Source organism: Chanodichthys erythropterus, chromosome 15 (genome assembly GCF_024489055.1).
Source record: "Chanodichthys erythropterus isolate Z2021 chromosome 15, ASM2448905v1, whole genome shotgun sequence".
In the NCBI taxonomy this organism is placed as follows: Eukaryota; Metazoa; Chordata; class Actinopteri; order Cypriniformes; family Xenocyprididae; genus Chanodichthys; species Chanodichthys erythropterus.
Window position 1 is genome coordinate 25,026,846 of NC_090235.1, and position 18,467 is coordinate 25,045,312.

The following is an 18,467-nucleotide window of genomic DNA, read 5'->3' on the forward strand; positions in this document are numbered from 1 at the left end:
TTCTATCGTAACTTTTCAAATGTACATTTTTCAAATCCTAAAACTGCTTTCCACATGAATCAAAAGATCCCAGAATTTCAGTGTGGTCTCAGACATTTCTCCGTCTCACTCTTGAACTATTTCCTGTCATAGTCTCGCTCAGCCCTGACCTGTGGTTGCGGTTTTTGATGTTAAAGAAGAGGAAGGTTCCTGCCATGAGCATGCCCAGGATAGTGATGGTAGACAGGATGCTGTAGAGGGGGACATTTATTTGCCGGCGCTGCAGACGAACAAACGTCCGATCCTTCGGTGGTTCAACACCTACGAGAGTCATGATGGTTCACAGTCAGTAACTCTAGAACGTCACCTCAGAGAAAGCTTTCAACCTTTCCTAGGAAGACGCTCCTGTGTAATTTAAATGACTAAGGTTTTAAAATGCCACTCATATGACATACAGTATTAGCTCTATTTCTGTACAATGTTACATAATATTTGTGGATGGGTTTAAAAACGGTGATTGTGATGTAATATGCGATTAGATCTTACATCATAATGATATGTTTGAAGACAGTCAAGCATTTAAAACAAATGAGTCATCAAAATGAGTCAAGAATTGCATGAACAAACCTGATGTCTTGACAACCTTGGTGTTTTCATGTAAAACTGTGAGGCTTTACTGCTATAAGCAGATTTTTATTTTATACTCATACATTTTAATTGCTCTTAACTTATATTTGAACATTTGAACTTACATTAAGAAATATTTGAGTCAGCTAATTCATACAATTAACTTAAAATTATCATGTAATCTCAATTTAAATATTTTAAGCAGTGGAAACATGGCTACATTTAAAGGGTTAGTTCACCCAAAAATGAAAATTCTGTCATTTATTACTAAGACCTTCGTTAATTTTTGGAAAACAAATTAAGATATTTTAGTTGAAATCCATTGGCTCCGTGAGGCCTCCATAGGGAGCAATGACATTTCCTCTCTCAAGATCTATAAAGGTACTAAAAACATATTTAAATCAGTTCGTGTGAGTACAGTGGTTCAATATTAATATGATAAATTAAAGTTTAACCTACTTAAAGGGATAGTTCACCCAAAAATGAAAATTTGATGTTTATCTGCTGCATCCAAGATGTAGAGGACTTTTTCTCTTCAGTCGAACGCAAATTATGATTTTTAACTGCAACCGCTGCCGTCTGTCAGTCAAATAATAGCAGTTATTGGGAACTTGAACAATAAGAGTCGAAAAAACTTCCATAGACAAATCCAAATTAAACCCTGCGGCTCGTGACGGCACATTGATGTCCTAAGACACGAAACGATCAGTTTGTGCGAGAAACCGAACAGTATTTATATAATTTTTTACCTCTAAAACACCACTATGTCCAACTTCGTTCAACTTCCGGCTAGTGAGGTCTGATCGCGCTCTGACAACGGAAGTGATGTCTCGCGCTCACTGGAGTATATGGGCGAGACATAACTTCCATCAACAGAATGCGCTTTTTTGACCTCACTAACAGGAAGCTGAACGAAGTTGGACATAGTGGTGTATTAGAGGTAAAAAATTATATAAATACTGTTCGGTTTCTCGCACAAACCGATCGTTTCGTGTCTTAGGACATTAATGTGTCGTCATGAGCCGCAGGTTTTAATTTTGATTTGTCTAAGCAAGTTTTATTTACTGTTATGGTTGAAGTTCCCATCTACTGCTATTATTTGACTGACAGATGGCAGCGGTTGCAGTTAAAAATCATAATTTGCGTTCGACTGAAGAAAAAAAGTCACCTACATCTTGGATGCACTGGGGGTAAGCAGATAAACATCAAATTTTAATTTTTGGGTGAACTATCCCTTTAAACCAATTAATTATTTTGAGCATTGGGATTTACAGTGTTCCTGTCCACCACTGTGTTCCTCAGAGGCAGTGTGAAAAAATAAATATCCAGGGAATAAGAAAAAACAAAACAAAGAATGTCAATGTGGGCAAACAGAAAAATAACTCTTGAATTATTCAGATGACCACACACAGAACAGTGAGTACACAACATTGTCAGGCGTGTGAACCTTCTGTCTACCTCTCACTCAAACGCTGACCCGCAAACACACACAAACGGGGCTTTTCCTACCTTGGAACCTGATGGTATTGTTTATAAGGTCCAGTATATCTGCAATGGCATTGTACTCGCCCACCTTCACCTCTTGACCCTCTGTAAAAGACAGCAAGAACAAGAGGATGGCGACGATAAGAGCAATATGTTCAAAGCCGGCGGCCCCCAGAGAAAACAAGACAATAGACAGTAAATTTAGTTTATGTGTGCTCCACTGCAGAACCTGCCCAACATGTCCCAAAATGCTCAGGGCGATGTTGACCTGAAAAAGTATGTAAATTGCAACCTCACGCATTTGCACATCAATTAAAAGGCTGCTGATTAGAGAGTGTGCAAAAAAATTATTTGAAACATTGATTTCATGATGAATAACTCAGAAAACAGCTTTTCTAACAAGGATTCAGTGTCAAGTCAAGTCAGTTTGCTTTGAATACAGATTGTTTCAAAGCAGCTTTACAGTGATAACAGGAAAATTATGCAGACAAAGTTTGTTTCGGCTGTACAGCACCTCTAAACGAAAATAGTGTCATTGTCTAGCTTAGGTAAGATCAGTGTTGATTTACTTTCATTGTAAAAATCATTAGTTATTAAATTTAATTCATTTATCTATACAGCAGCTCTGGAGAAAACAGTTATGTCATCATCCAGATCAGTTCTCATACAACAGTGTCAATGCAGTCAGACCTGTAATATTGCTGAATATTAAGTGTGAATTTTTACACACTTTTGGCTTTGACAAATATGTCCTTTAAATTTACTTTAGACAATATTTGGCCTTGTAATATTCATTTATTTTAGCCCATTATACTCTGAATGAAATGAAATAATATAGTTAAATAAATTAATAAATAAATAAATATTGCAAAATATGACATGATATACACAAAAGCTCAAAAGTTTGGGGTTGGTAAGATTTTTTGACATTTTTGAAAGTCTCTTGTGCTCACCAAGGCTGCATTTAATTGATCAAAAATACAGAAAAAACAATTATACTGTGAAATATTATAACATTATTCTATTTAAATATATCTTATAATGTAATAAAATTAATGTGCTGCAAAGCTGAATTTTCAGCATCATTACTCCAGTCTTCAGTGTCACATGGTCCTTCAGAAATCATTCTAATATGCTGTTTTTTTTCCTTGTGTTTTTTTTTTGTTTTTTTGTTTATTTATTATCATAATGCATCTTTTTCATCTTGTCTTTGTTATTGCTAACAAAAAAGAAAGAAAAAAAAAAGAATAACACTGAACTAGGTATTAAAGATGAAAAAGGATGGTTGGTTAGATGGAACTAGAGGTTTCGTATTCAAAAATGCAATAAAATAAAGCTTAGTGTCAATAAATCCCCAGCAGAACAAGACTTATTCTCAGAAGCCAAATATAAGGCAAAGTCTATTCCAAAAGCCATCTTAAAACTCAATATTTCTCCCTGGTGTGCGCTTCAAGACTACTTGTGTATTGACTGTCACACTTGCAGGGCAAAAAAAAAATTCCTTCTTGAGACTAAAACTAACTTTAAAAAAAAGAGAACATGGAAAATAAAACTTTTATCATTTAGCTCCTGGAAGTATGTTTCCTGCTCAATGCAATTCATCTGACGGTCTCAGATTTTCACATTTAACTGCTGTGGGTTAAACTAGGCCAAGCTTAAATGTGAATAACACAATTTAAACATGGATAGCTAACAAGATTGACTAGTAGTACTACTAATAGACCTCCTTCAATCTGACATTTGATTAAGTTTTGTGCACTATAGGTGGTCTCGCTGTGTCATTGACTGTGAATAATCAGGTGCTGTCAGAGCTCCATGTACAGCGGACATGATCATTCAGGTACTTATATGACCATGAGATCAATGGGACACTACAAAAACCACAAGCATGTAAACTGATGCACAGTATTCAGTTATTACCGTAGTTGTCAACTGTAATGACTTATAAAGACTTAAAGGTGCCATCGAACATTTTTTTACAGGATGTAATATAAGCATAAGGTGTCCCCTGAATGTGTCTGTGAAGTTTCAGCTCAAAATACCCCATAGATTTTTTTTAAATATTTTTTTTAACTGCCCATTTTGAGGCATAATTAGAAATGCGGCGATTCAGGGCTGCGGCCCCTTTAATTGCTTGTGCTTTCCCCCCCCAGAGCTCTCGACTCTATCGTTGCATAAACAAAGTTCACACAGCTAATATAACCCTCAAAATGGATCTTTACAAAGTGTTCGTCATGCAACATGTCTAATCGCGTAGGTATGGTATTTATTTGGATGTTTACATTGATTCTGAATGAGTTTGATAGTGCTCCGTGTCTAAAGCTAACATTACACACTGTTGGAGAGATTTATAAAAGTTGTGTTTATGAATTATACAGACTGCAAGCGTTTAATAATGAAAATAGTGACGGCTCTTGTCTCCGTGAATACAGTAAGAAACGATGGTAACTTTAACCACATTTAACAGTACATGCTAACGAAACATTTAGAAAGACAATTTACAAATATCATTAAAAATATCATGTTATCATGGATCATGTCAGTTATTATTGCTCCGTCTGCCATTTTTCGCTATTGTTCTTGCTTGCTTACCTAGTCTGATGATTCAGCTGTGCACAGATCCAGACGTTAATACTGGCTGCCCTTGTGTAATGGCTTGAACATGAGCTGGCATATGCAAATATTGGGGGCGTACACCCCGACTGTTATGTAACAGTCGGTGTTATGTTGAGATTCGCCTGTTCTTTGGAAGTCTTTTAAACAAATGAGATTTATATAAGATGTCATTTCAACTATGCTGATGTAAATTCAATTTTCAATTTGATGGCACCTTTAAATATTGGTCAGGCAAAAGGCTTTCTCAAAAAGAAAAAAATAGTTTGGCCAGAACACAACCTTGCCAGTAGGTTATTGTCACATAACTAGGTTAAGAAATGGCTCTGAGTGTCATGTCCAGATGGTTTGGTGTGTGTGTCAGGTTGGGTGGGTGGAAGGAGCGAGGACTCAAATGCAGGATGAGGATGGGTCTTTATTAAACAATAAAAATAAAACAAAATACAACAACAAAAACTACCCCGAGGGGGAAAACAGACTAGAATACACTTGAACTAACTTGACTAGGACTAGACTAGGAATTGACAAAGAGGGAACACACATGGAAAAACACGACGACCGAATATACAACAACGAACCAACACAGGACTGCAAACACAAGGAGAATAAGTAGGGAACAAACAAGGCAGGTAATGATGTGGAACAGGTGGGGCAAATTAATCAATGAACAGATAACAAGATGGGCGGGGTCTGGACAATAGACAAGTGAGGACAAGGCACAAGGAAACACAAAAACAGCTGGGTGCAATGAACCAAGATAATGAGTCCGGGAAGTGTGTTATGGGAAATGGAGTTCACGGGTGTGGTGAGGAACAGTCCGGGTTGGAGTGCCCTCTGGTGGCTAACTAGGGCACTCCAACTGGTGATCATGACAGTGTGGTGGCAGTAGGTGTGATATAGGAGCTGAGAGACTAAAACTCTAAAGATGTATGGCAGGCTCAATTGAGGATCAGCACATCTTTAAATATTCAGCCCTTTAACAGCAAGGGATGAAGAGAGAGAGAGAAATGAGCAGAGAGAGAGAGTGAGAGGTGGGAAACTAATGGAATCCAGAAAGAAACAGGGAAATCTGAGGGAATTAGCAAACCACTCAAGTGTGCACTGAAAAATCATATTTCTAATACATTTGTGTCTTATTTTCCAGTTCAAATATCAAATTTTTTATTTTTTTTTCCCAGTAAGATAAAATACATTTGTATCCACTCTATGAAAACAAGTGAATGAAATCTTTCATTGTTGATTCTCAACAGTGTTAGGGAAAGATACTTTTAAAAGTACTGCATTACAATATTGCGTTACTCTCTAAAAGAGTAACTAATTGCATTACTTTGTTACTTTTTATGGAAAGTAATGCGTTATTTTATTTTTGCATTACTTTTTATTCTATCTGGGCTGTTTGTTTGTTTGATTGTTTTTATAACAACAAAAAAAAAAGTTATATTTTTCAGTCCCTCCAGAAAAACGTGATTATGCGATCGCCTGATTTAATGCATAATCAGCCAAAGTCCGCATATTTATGTGGGGGTTTCATTTTTTTCAAATACGCCGCACTTTCGCAACATAAATTGCCAATTTTAGCAAGCAAAATATGCGGGGCTAGCATGATTTCATAATCCCTGTATTTTCGTTGCAAAAAAGTCACATATATCTTAGCAGAAAGTTGAAAAATGTTGCATTTACTTCACACAGGTTTACAAGTACTTCACACAAGTAAAGCGCCATTATTTCCCCCTATTGCCATGGGAACCTTATGAAGTGACGTAATTACGCAACGTCAACATCATATGCAAACCCCGTGGTGAAACCAGGGTGAAGCCATGAGGAAGCACACAAATCATTCTCATTTGCCAACAAAAATAAGCGCAAAAGACTGCACGAAACCGGTGTGTTACATGACAGTGGGGGCAAATTATTTTGCACTCCGTGGGTGTTTTGCACAACAGGGTGTTGGGGGAATCACCTTTTTTTCTCTTTTTCATAAAACCGCAGTTTTTGCAAGTTCCTGCAATTTCATCGCATAAAATTGCGAAAATATCCTGCATATTCCATCGCATTTTTTATGAAAACGTGCCAAAAAAAATCAAGGATTTTTGCCTGCAACAATCACAAAAAAAATCTGCGTTTTTCTGGGGGGACTGATTTTTGACAAATGTTAAGGTCCTTTCACATCAAAAGTGAAATTAATAAGCCTCAGGCTGAAGGAAATGCAAATTTACGCCTGTACAATAGAGGGCGCAGCTTAAACAAGCCTTTCAGCTGTGCTGCCATTCTGGAATACAGAAGAATAGGATGCAGGAGAAGAAGTAAATGAGCGAATGTATTCTCACATTTAGTCCTGAACTAGTCAAGAATAACCATCATGTTTACACAGCGCACACAACACCTCTGCACTTTACTCTCGATTTCTCTCATGAGGACAGGAGAGGTGTCGGCCAATAAATAGTAGTAACAAAGTAACCTGCGTTACTTATCTGAAAAAGTACACACCGCACCAACAGACGGCAACAGACACTTCATCGTATTTTGTCGGTTCAGTGTGATACCTCTGTCGGTGTCTGTTGGCATTTGTCGGAGCTCGTTTTCATCGAATGAGAATGCTGAATCGGGTCGTGGAATGTCTGAGAAATGACGTACTGTAATCTGGTGATTGTCGGAATCTGTCGGTGCAGTGTGACTTTGACTTTAGTTGTGAAAGTCTGATAGTGTATGTCTTGTTTAGTGTATGATTTGCAGTTTTTTTTCTGTAAAAATGTATGAAGTCTGCAATTGTGTTTTAAAATTTGTTCAGATTGTAAAAGTTGTGTATGTATTCCGATTTCCAGCCTTAAGAGATTGAATGAGTGAGAGAGTGAATGAGAAATTAATAAGTCAGAAAGTAAATGTGTTTAAATGAATGAAAGAATGAATGTGTGAGTGAATGAACAAATGCATGTGAGAGTGAATAAATACAGTGAATGAGAATGTGAGAGCATGAATGAACGATGAGTGTAAGTGAGCAAGTGAGTTAAAGGTGCAGTATGCGATTTCTGAAAAACTCTTTTGAAAGTGGATCGGACCGAGCACCACAACAAACTTATAGCCAATCAGCAGTAAGGGGGCGTATACACTCATGATGGGGGAGGAGAGAGAGTGAGTAAGTAAGAGGGAGATTTGAAGAAAGACTGTAGAAAGAGAAATGGCTGAGAGACATTACAAAAAAGAAATGGTCAGTGGGAAAATCACTTTAAGATTTTTTTTTTTTTGAGCTTTAAGACCTGCATTAATATTAGAAACGCTTTCCAGCACTGGAAAGACCTAAGCGAGAAGGCCTAAAAACAGATGCAGAGGTTGTGTTGTTTCTGCTCTATACATGAGTAACATTGGTTTTGAGTGTGTGCTGCAGGCGACTGACAACAAACTCTAGTTTGTATTTACTCACATACTGTAAGTTCATGTTTTGTTCTTCCTGGTTGTTCGATCGTCATCTTCGCTTTGTTTGTCATGTAGCTTTATTTTGCTTCGCTTCAGCTATGATAAAGAGACATCCACTCTTTCATTGTGTGTTTGTGCATTTTGGGGGTGGAGCAATGAAGGGAGGGATGTGTTTGTTTGGGTTGATTTCAAATATCAACAGTGTTCAACAATGATTCTCAGAAATCACTTACTGCACCTTTAATGTGAGTAAATAAATGAGCGAGAAAGTGACTGACTGAGTGAATATGAGTGTGAGTGAGTGAGCGATGAAGGAGGCAGAAAGCAGAGTAATAGAGTGAGAAATCCAAAGAAAGAAGGAGCCCGAAGCAAGTGTGCGCTTTGAGTCAGGTGTGAGTTGTGATTGTTCTCGGTGTAGAAGAAGATGCTCTCTAGGGCTCTGCTGATAACAGTTTCTTTCTTTTTTTCATTATTTATCCCTGACCGCCATTCGCCTTCATATTGACAGACAGTTCAATCACCCCTCAGCCAAACAACCCTCCGATCCTGCGGCCTGCTCACAAATACAGTCTGAAGAGGTGATGTAACACACTATGGGAGGGATGCCTCTGTGCCGAAGCAGATAAGACTGAAGAGGGTGGGGAACGCTGGCCTGCGGCTGCCGTGGGGTGCGAGGGGGGAATCCCTGCTCCAAGATTAAATCCCACCAACCAGAGTTAATCTCTCCTGCCCTCAGGAAACACACACACACACACACTGGATTAATCACATCAGAGGGCCGAGCAGGGGAATTCTCTGACCCCCATTAAACTACAGGATGTCACCAAAGCTGCCGCTGTGCATGTCGACTATTTACGTGATGTATGGCACAAGCGCTGACTCAACGTCACACTGATAAATGTGTCACACGTATTTTACGAAACGACACTGGCATGGATTGAGATGTTCATTTAAGGCGAAAAATGATCAACATTGGCTGAAGGACCTGAATTTGATCCAGCATTTCCTATAAAAAGGCTTGTTAACCATGAAAAATGACCATCTAATGGACTTACCTTGAAACTGGGTGAATTTTATGGTTCCCATGCGTTCCCCGTTCCTGAACATCACCTGACCCTGCAAGAAAACACACAGCGAACAACCTTCACAAGAGCTGCTTATCACGTGTAAATGGACAGTTTGCAGAAGTCCTGATTGCACAGTTGAGATGATTAATATCAGGCACATAATCCAAGTTGGACAGATATATCTTACAAGGATCGATTTTCCATCTTGTTGCCATATCCTTCACTCTTGGCACACCAACAAATTGGGAGTGTATAGCTTGAAGTCTGGCACAGTGCTTGTTTTTTTTGGCTCATTTATTACTTTAAAGATCTGTGAATTGATCGCATTCTTGAGGCAAACATAATTAATAGCAGCAAAATTGATTTGTTAAATTAAAGAAGCACATGGAGGTCTGAGATGGTTGTCAGGTTGTGCCAGCTGAGGAGAACTTGGATGCTGTACTGGTTCACAAATAAAAAAATACAGAAAAAGGTCCACACTTAAAAAAAATAAATAAGATAAAATAAAAAATAAAAAATAAAATAAAAAAATAAAAAATAAAAAAATAAAATACAAACCCGATTCCAAAAAAGTTGGGACACTGTACAAATTGTGAATAAAAAAACTTTCAATATTTTATTCAGAATACAACATAGATTACATATCAAATGTTAAAACTGAGAAAATTTATAATTTTAAGGGAAAAATAATTTCATGGCATCAACACATCTTAAAAAAGTTGGGACAAGGCCATGTTTACCACTGTTTAGGAATAGGAATGTTTCCCATTCTTGTCTAATACAGGCTTCTAGTTGCTCAACTGTCTTAGGTCTTCTTTGTGGCATCTTCCTCTTTATGATGCAACAAATGTTTTCTATGTATGAAAGATCTGGACTGCAGGCTGGCCATTTCAGTACCCGGATCCTTCTATGCAGCCATGATGTTGTAATTGATGCAGTATGTGGTCTGGCATTGTCATGTTGGAGAATGCAAGGTTTTCCCTGAAAGAGACGACGTCTGGACGGAAGCATATGTTGTTCTAAAACTTGGATATACCTTTCAGCATTGATGGTGCCCTTCCAGATGTGTAAGCTGCCCATGCCACACGCACTCATGCAACCCCATACCATCAGAGATGCAGGCTTCTGAACTGAGCGCTGATAACAACTTGGGTTGTCCTTGTCCTCCTTTAGTCTGGATGACATGGCATTCCAGTTTTCCAAAAAGAACTTCAAATTTTGATTCGTCTGACCACAGAACAGTTTTCCACTTTGCCACAGTCCATATTAAATGAGCCTTGACCCAGAGAAAACGCCTGCGCTTCTGGATCATGTTTAGATATGGCTTCTTTTTTGACCTATAGAGTTTTAGCCGGCAACGGCGAATGGCACGGATGATTGTGTTCACCGACAATATTTTCTGGAAGTATTCCTGAGCCCATGTTGTGATTTCTATTACAGTAGCATTCCTGTATGTGATGCAGTGCCGTCTAAGGGCCCGAAGATCACGGGCATCCAGTATGGTTTTCCGGCCTTGACCCTTACGCACAGAGATTGTTCCAGATTCTCTGAATCTTTGGATGATATTATGCACTGTAGATGATGATAACTTCAAACTCTTTGCAATTTTTCTCTGAGAAACTCCTTTCTGATATTGCTCCACAATTTTTCACCACAGCATTGGGGGAATTGGTGATCCTCTGCCCATCTTGACGTCTGAGAGACACTGCCACTCTGAGAGGCTCTTTTTATACCCAACCATGTTGCCAATTGACCTAATAAGTTGCAAATTGGTCCTCCAGCTGTTCCTTGTATGCACATTTAACTTTTCCGGCCTCTTATTGCTACCTGTCCCAACTTTTTTGGAATGTCTAGCTCCCATGAAATCCAAAATGAGCCAATATTTGGCCTGACATTTCAAAATGTCTCACTTTCAACATTTGATATGTTATCTATATTCTATTGTGAATAAAATATAAGTTTATGAGATTTGTAAATTATTGCATTCCTTTTTTATTCACAATTTGTACAGTGTCACAACTTTTTTGGAATCGGGTTTGTAAATATAAAACACTTCTGGATATTGGTTATCAAACAAAACAAAAAAACTTCTATCAGTCGCAAATAACAGTGGTCCAGAAAATATAAAAAGGCTACTGAGATTTTGCATTACCCTTCTTGTGCCCTTGAGAGATTATCACAGCAATAAGCAATAAGCCTTGTAAGAAACTTTGGATTAAATGCATCTTCTAAAGGGGAAGAAACCAATTAATATTAAGTATATATAAATTATAAATCTCTTCACCCAGTTACAAAACACAATCATTAACAGAAGTTTCTGGCAAAATCATGAATTCAAATATGATGCGAGGCCTCATCAGACCTTGCACATTAATCATGGATATCTGATCAAAACACAGATGAGTATATAGCATTTTTACATAAATAGCTCCATCACTGGATCAAAATATTATCTAATTTGCTCATTATATCCTAAAAAGGAAATGTGTAAATGCAGTTTGCTGTCTGTCTGCCCCCGGAACTGCCTAATGAGACATTTAAAAGGATTTGGGATCACTCGGCCCAATAAAATAACAGGTGAGAGGCATACTGCATTACCATGGCAATAATTAGAAGGCCATTAAAACCATGGGAGGCAACTCAGAAGTGATCATATCTCTAAAACTGGTTGTCTTTGAAGTGTAGAGCAGGCTCCAGTCCCAGTGCGATACGATTCTTTGTTTAGCTGCTCTGACGTGGGCGCGCTGGATAAATGCTCGCCTTCACAAAACACATTAAAGCTGCAATTCAGAGTTATGTGTGTAAACAATATATAATGTGAAATGCAGTACTCCTTGTCAAATGAAATTTACTGACTCTATAACAAGACCTTTGGTAATTTATTTCATAGTTTTCAAGACCTAATTTTTGATTTATATGCTAAACAGGATGTCATTTTTGTGACATTGTGGAGACAATACAACAAGGAGAAACGTTTTCATTATTCATTTTATAAAATGGAGGAAAGAAAGTCATTCGGATGGTGGCATAAGGGTGAGAAAATGGTGTCGAGAAAATGTTTTTTTAAACTATCCCTTTAAGACTCAAGTGAAAAGCTTTTTCTAAATCAATGAAAACTTTTCTCAGTTTTCACACTTTTTCTCAGTTTCTTTGTTTAGACTGGTTTCATAACATTACAAGAGCTGAAAATTATGGAAGCTTGTTTCCGCCACTGAATAAAAGATAAAAAAGGTAATTGTGACTTTTTATCTCACAATACTGATATTTTTTACTGCAATTGCGAGTTTACATCTCTCAATTCTGACTTTTTTTCTCAGAACTGCGTAATATAAACTCAAAATTGCAAATTATAGAGTCAGAATTGTGATATAAACTAGCAATTGAGAGATATAAAGTCAAAATTGCATGATATAAACTCGCAATTGAGAGTTATAAAGTCAAAACTGCATGATATAAACTCGCAATTGCGTTATAAAGTCAGAATTGGGATATAAACTGAGAAAAAAAGTTTGCGAGAAAAAAGTTTGCGAGTTTTTGTGAGTCCAGATTTTATATCTTGCAATTCTGAGTAAACTCGCAATTGTGAGAAAATTAGTCAGAATTGCGAGATAAAAAGTCGCAATTATCTTTTAAATTGTTTTATTCCATGGCGGAAACAAGCTTCCATAGAAAATAGATTGTGTTGCGCTGCAGGTGTGGGCTGATGGGTCAAACATTTTGATGGCACCTTTATCACTCTGTGTGTGTGTCTGTGCAGAGGTGTGGACAGGCCAGGAGCAGGGGGCCTTATGGAGATCGCACAGGTGTGAAAGGCACCCTCAGGCCTGCAAAAGGGGGTTGTGGGTGGAGGTGATGAAGGTGATGAAGCAAATGATGATGTCACTGTCGAACAGCCACTTATAATAGTAGACTTCAGCTAGTTTGGCCCTAAAATATCTTGCACACACATATACAAAGAGATATCAACCTCACGATGCAATGACTCCATGCTTTGGGATTTTGTAAACAAGGACTTTGCTGCCACAGCTCACATCTGCATTGCAACAATCTATTTTCAGCTTTTCTGATATTATAAAAATTAAATGAATGAAATACAGAAATCTTCTGTAATAATATCAATGTATTTACTGTCACTTTTGATCAGTTTAAGTCCTTGCTAAATAATATATATATATATATATATATATATATATATATATATATATATCTATATATATATATATATATTCTCAAACATTTGAATGGTATGTTTGCTTCTAGAATGTACCATCAGAGAAGTTGTGCTAACCCTCTCTTAACCAAATGAAAGCAGCACACCATTACTCGTCACTCAAAATGATCCACAGAGACTTCTCTAAGATAATGTTTTACTTCCTGAGGCATGCTGGCACTCAATCGATAGCTCTCCTCAGAGGACTCAAAGTCTGATGGAGAAGCTAGAACAGCCCGTTCTGTTGGACAAAGACCCAGCCATCGGTACGAGACAAACCTGATCCTTTTGGGACCACTAAATCTGTTGTAGTCAGATTGCAATCTAGTTTTATAGTGACTGTGTTCCAGAAGATTCTCTGCAATCATTCAGCTTTGATTGGAAGAAATTATTTTCCCATTTTAAATTAGAATCTGATATCACGAATAGTACATATCCATCTGATTAGCCACTAATACATCACCTAAACATAGCGAAGCCCTATATCAAAAGGTTGCTAATTAATAAAGGATTAGTTCACTTTAAAATGAAAATTACCCCAAGCTTTACTCACCCTCAAGCCATCCTAGGTGTATTTGACTTCTTTCTGATGAACACAATCAGAGTTATATTAATAAATATCCTGATGCATCAAAGCTTTATAAAGGCAGCTTTGAGTTTGAAGATAAAAGACAGTGCATCCATCCATCATAAACATACTCCACACAGCTCAGGGTGGTTAATAAAGACCTTCTGAAGCAAAGTGATGCATTTGTGTAAGAAAAATATCCATATTTAACAAGTTCTAAAGTAAAATATCTAGCTTCCGCCAGTGTAGACACTGCTAAGTGTATTACTGCCCTCCACAGGTCAAAGTTTGAACTAAATTGTCATACAATATGCTAGTGCAAGTATATAACAATTAGTTCAAACTTTGACCTGTGGAGGGCAGTAATACAGTTAGCAGTGTCTACACTGGCGGAATTCTAATAGAGAAGAAGAAGAAGAGAGCTAGTTCAAGATGAGCATTTATGGTTAAAACATATATTATTTATTTATTTTTTTTAGCAATGGTTTCTCTAGATAAGACCCTTATTTCTCGTCTGGGATCATGTAAAGCCCTTTGAAGCTGCACTGAAACTGTAATTTTGACCTTCAACCGTTTGGGCTCCACTGAAGTCCACTATATGGAGAGAAATCCTGGAATGTTTTCATCAAAAACCTTAATTTCTTTTAGACTGAAGAAAGAAAGACATGAACATCTCAGATGACAAGGGGGTGAGTAAACTATCAGGAAATTTTAATTTGAAAGTGAACTAATCCTTTAAGTGAACATAAACAGTTGACAAAGAAAACGTATGTGTAACAGTATAATGGATCAGGTCTTAAAGTGACAGCACCCTAATATACCTGCTGCCAAATTATGAGATAATATTAAAAATATCTATATGGCAGTTTTTCCCCATGGTATCGATGTCAAGGTATAGCCGGGGAAAATGCTGAGTGGCTAAAAACTTTGGAAAATAGCCGCAGTGGCTGGTGAGCAAAAAAGTTAATGTCAAGCCCTGTGTTCCAATAAACATTATGGTACTGATATTTTGTGCATCACTATCTACAGGGAGGTAGAAAGACCAAATACTCTTGTTTGCCTTTCTGCTCAAATCTCCACTGGTCTTCCAGCAGTATTTTCTTTTTTTATGTGTGTTGTTTGTTTTCCCTTCCTCTCCATTAAGCTTCTGTGTTTGAGGTCTCGCGGCACATGCATTGTTTGTTAGCAGCCTGGGCAAACATAAAACATACTCTGCTACACATGAGAGATAACTGCTGGATAAAGCTGAAGATGGAGGGCTGGAGGACATACCGTACTAAAACCCAAAATGCCCATTAACCCCTATTCATATCCCAAACCAAAAGCATTTACTGCAATATCAAAACTCCTTCCCTTCCATTTTTTTTAAGAGAGATCATCTTCAGCATGTGCCTTTAGATTTGCTGACTTGCCTTCTTTTTGCACACTGTGATTCTCTCTTTTGGCAGCCTGCAGCAGTGTGTTCTCATAAACAAACACACATTCAGTGATGTCTGCAGACAGGACACTCCCTGCATACCAAATATCTCCCTACTTCTTATCTGGCTCTCATTCTGTCAGCGGCATCGCATGTTTTGCATTACAAGCCTCTAATCCCAAGTTGCATTCTTAAATGTTTGCCCTCCCCTCAGCCTCTCACAGGCAGTTTAAAGAAATAAAAGCAGGCCTACCTCTCTTATGACTTGGTGATCACAAAATGGCCTTTACAATACTTTAGCTTAAGGAAATGATGGCTCAATATAAAATGACATGCCTAGATCTTGCTTGTCACAGTAGCTTTTTTAGTGGAACATGTTACAGAATTGTAAAGACCCCCTATGAATCACTGTGCTTGGACCCAAGCAAAGCCCCAGATCATCTGTTAACACAAACTTACCGTCACTCCAAAGAAGTTGGTTTCGTTCATCACGTCCAGGACCATCTTGCCCACCTCTCGGTCATCCACCGTGAAGTTATGGTACATGTCGTGCCTCTCCTTGTGTCTGAGGAGCTCCATGACACGTGTGAGGGTCTTCGCAATCACCCAGATGCCATCGTAGGCAAAGCCGTGGAACTTGCTGGCCTCCACTCCTTTCTGCTCTCGCTCCCGGTTGTACTCCCTCTCGTACTCTTGCGGCGTCTGAAGACAGACAGGTAAAGCAGCACTGCTTCAAAACTTGGGTGATTCACAAATAAGAATGCTCAAGATGACAAAAAAGGAGAAATCCTTTAAAAATCTAGTTTGAAACATATGTAGCAGGTTCTTAGAAATCTAATATTTGTGTCCATGTTGGAATATAGAGTATTGAAACTGACATTTCAATGCATCAGTTTTCCCTATTGCACATGGTAGAATTTTTTTGTCTGTAAGAAATCAGAAATGTCATTCATAACTCGTGAGATCCCACCACATTGCAGACACTCACTCTTCCTGATATTCCTTTAATCTGTTTGGCACTGAGGGGCTCGAAGTCCACGCTGATATAGCCCTCCATGGCTGTCAGCAGCTTCTTAGTGGTGCAGTTTGTGGAGTTTGCCTGCTCCCACCAGTTCCCCTGATACCATCCTGGGATGATCCACTGGTACTTACTGCCATACATGTTCAGATTATAAGCCTGGAGCACACACACAAGATCAGGGACTCAACAGTTATCTCATTTTATACGAAAATAAATGATAAGCAAATTGTACTGTGCAGTGACTTTGTTGGTGACGCATTTAAACGTTTCAGATCAATTCAACTGGCCTTATGCAGTAAGTCTGAAGTTGGCAGTGCATGCTATGGTGACTAAGTTTGGCTAACTTACACAGCAGAAGACCTTAGCAGCCAGATTCTCATCAAACTGACCGATGATGATCCGAACATCATTATCCTACAGAGAGGGGGCAGAGAACATGTTAAGTGAGCAGTTCATGGCTAAATAATAAAAAGATTTAATTATAACAGATACAATTGTAAAATGTACAGTATGTAACAATTAAAAAATCCTTAACCCAGGTATTATTCCAAAACAATTACATGAAATTAAATCCACAAAAAAAAAACAAATTCCTGGTAAGATGTTTAATTTCTGCACAGCTAGAAGCACCAAACTAGTGTTGTCAAAAGTATAGACTTCGATACCAAGTCGATACTGAAATTTTAAAAATGTGACGCTTTGAGCACTATTGAGCAGATTCGTAAACAACTCTGATTGGCCACTGTGTTCATAGCTACAAAGATCAAAAACATTTCGTAAATAGACATCAATGACGCTCTTCACCAAGCGTTTACACAGATACACCCGCTTTCAAAACGCTTTCAAACACTTCATTTATGAATCCGCTCAACGGTCCTCAAAGCATAACTTTTTTAAATTTCAGTAGCGACTTGGTATTGAAGTCAATACTTTTGACAATACTACACCAAAAAATACTGCATAAAACAACTAATTTCAAACACTCTTCCCATCTGTCATTGTTCTGAAAAACAGATAGCCCAGCCCCACTCATGCTATTGGTTGAAATGTTAGGTCACTCCCACTTGGGCCTCTCAAACAAACAGATTGCAAATCCATTTGGAGAATAAATAATACATTTTGCTTTCAAGGAAATGTGAGACACTGGCTAAAAAGTCCACCCACTTGTATGGAAATCACCAAATTTCAAATCCGGCTTGGGCCAATTCCCAGTACTGTAATCCATCTCTGTATCATTTTTGTCTGTTCTTTCATTGTCTCTATTAATAAAATGCCCAAATGTTTCAAAAATAAAAGAAAGCAGGCTTTTCATGACCTAGCTTAGCTAGGTGAGACATAAAGAGCAAATGTATTAAAGCACAATAGTATCAGCAGTATGAATTGCTTCATATCCAGAAGGAGAGAGATATCTACAACTGTAACCAGAATTCATGCTGCATGATTGAGTCTGTAAATAATTCAGTCCACTTCAGAATTGTGTTTGCACATCATCCAGTTCTGCATCACGAAGATCAATCCATCACTAGAACAGGATCTTTATGCAAAGGACCTTTAAAGGGTTAGTGTGGCGACCAGGGCGGGCGAGAGCCATGAGGGAACGGTGCGAGGCCGGTGGCGCGAGTGTTAATGAGCTTCACCTGGGAGGCGCACCGGCCTTGAGTCTCTCATGGAGGAGCTCCGGGAGCATAAAAGGAGGAGTGACAACAGTGAAGGATGAGAGAGGACCAGGCCTGGGCTTTATTTTATGTTTTATTATGTTTGTGTGGCCAGCAGACATCCGCGAGAGTCTGCCGGCATTACTTTCGTTTTGTATTTATTTATTTTGAATTAAAGTTTGTTTCTACGTTCGCTGGTTCCCGCCTTCTTCTTCCCGTATCTACAAACAACGTTATATTGGTGCTGAAACCCGGGAGGAAGGAGGGACATGCTGTCGAAGAGCCCTCGCTGCTGAGGGGGATCGCGGTGCTGCGGAGTTCGGGCAGCACGGGAGAGGCTGCCCGAGGCGGTGGTACAGGAGCCTTGTGAAAGGTGGGACGGAGACCCGGATGCCGTGCTCCTGGGACGAGGTG

At 38.4% G+C, this 18,467-nt stretch overlaps 1 protein-coding gene across 1 annotated transcript in view; it reads right to left on the minus strand.

Moving 5' to 3' along the window:
* Nucleotides 1-18,467, minus strand: part of gabbr2 (gamma-aminobutyric acid (GABA) B receptor, 2) — a 243,340-nt gene that overhangs the window by 61,260 nt on the left and 163,613 nt on the right. The window contains exons 5-10 of the mRNA XM_067412257.1: nucleotides 16,747-16,812; nucleotides 16,366-16,554; nucleotides 15,837-16,079; nucleotides 9,171-9,231; nucleotides 2,116-2,196; nucleotides 150-300 (exon numbers count right to left, since the gene is read on the minus strand). Coding sequence (XP_067268358.1) covers nucleotides 150-300; nucleotides 2,116-2,196; nucleotides 9,171-9,231; nucleotides 15,837-16,079; nucleotides 16,366-16,554; nucleotides 16,747-16,812 — 791 coding nt within the window. The remainder of the gene's footprint in view (nucleotides 1-149; nucleotides 301-2,115; nucleotides 2,197-9,170; nucleotides 9,232-15,836; nucleotides 16,080-16,365; nucleotides 16,555-16,746; nucleotides 16,813-18,467) is intronic.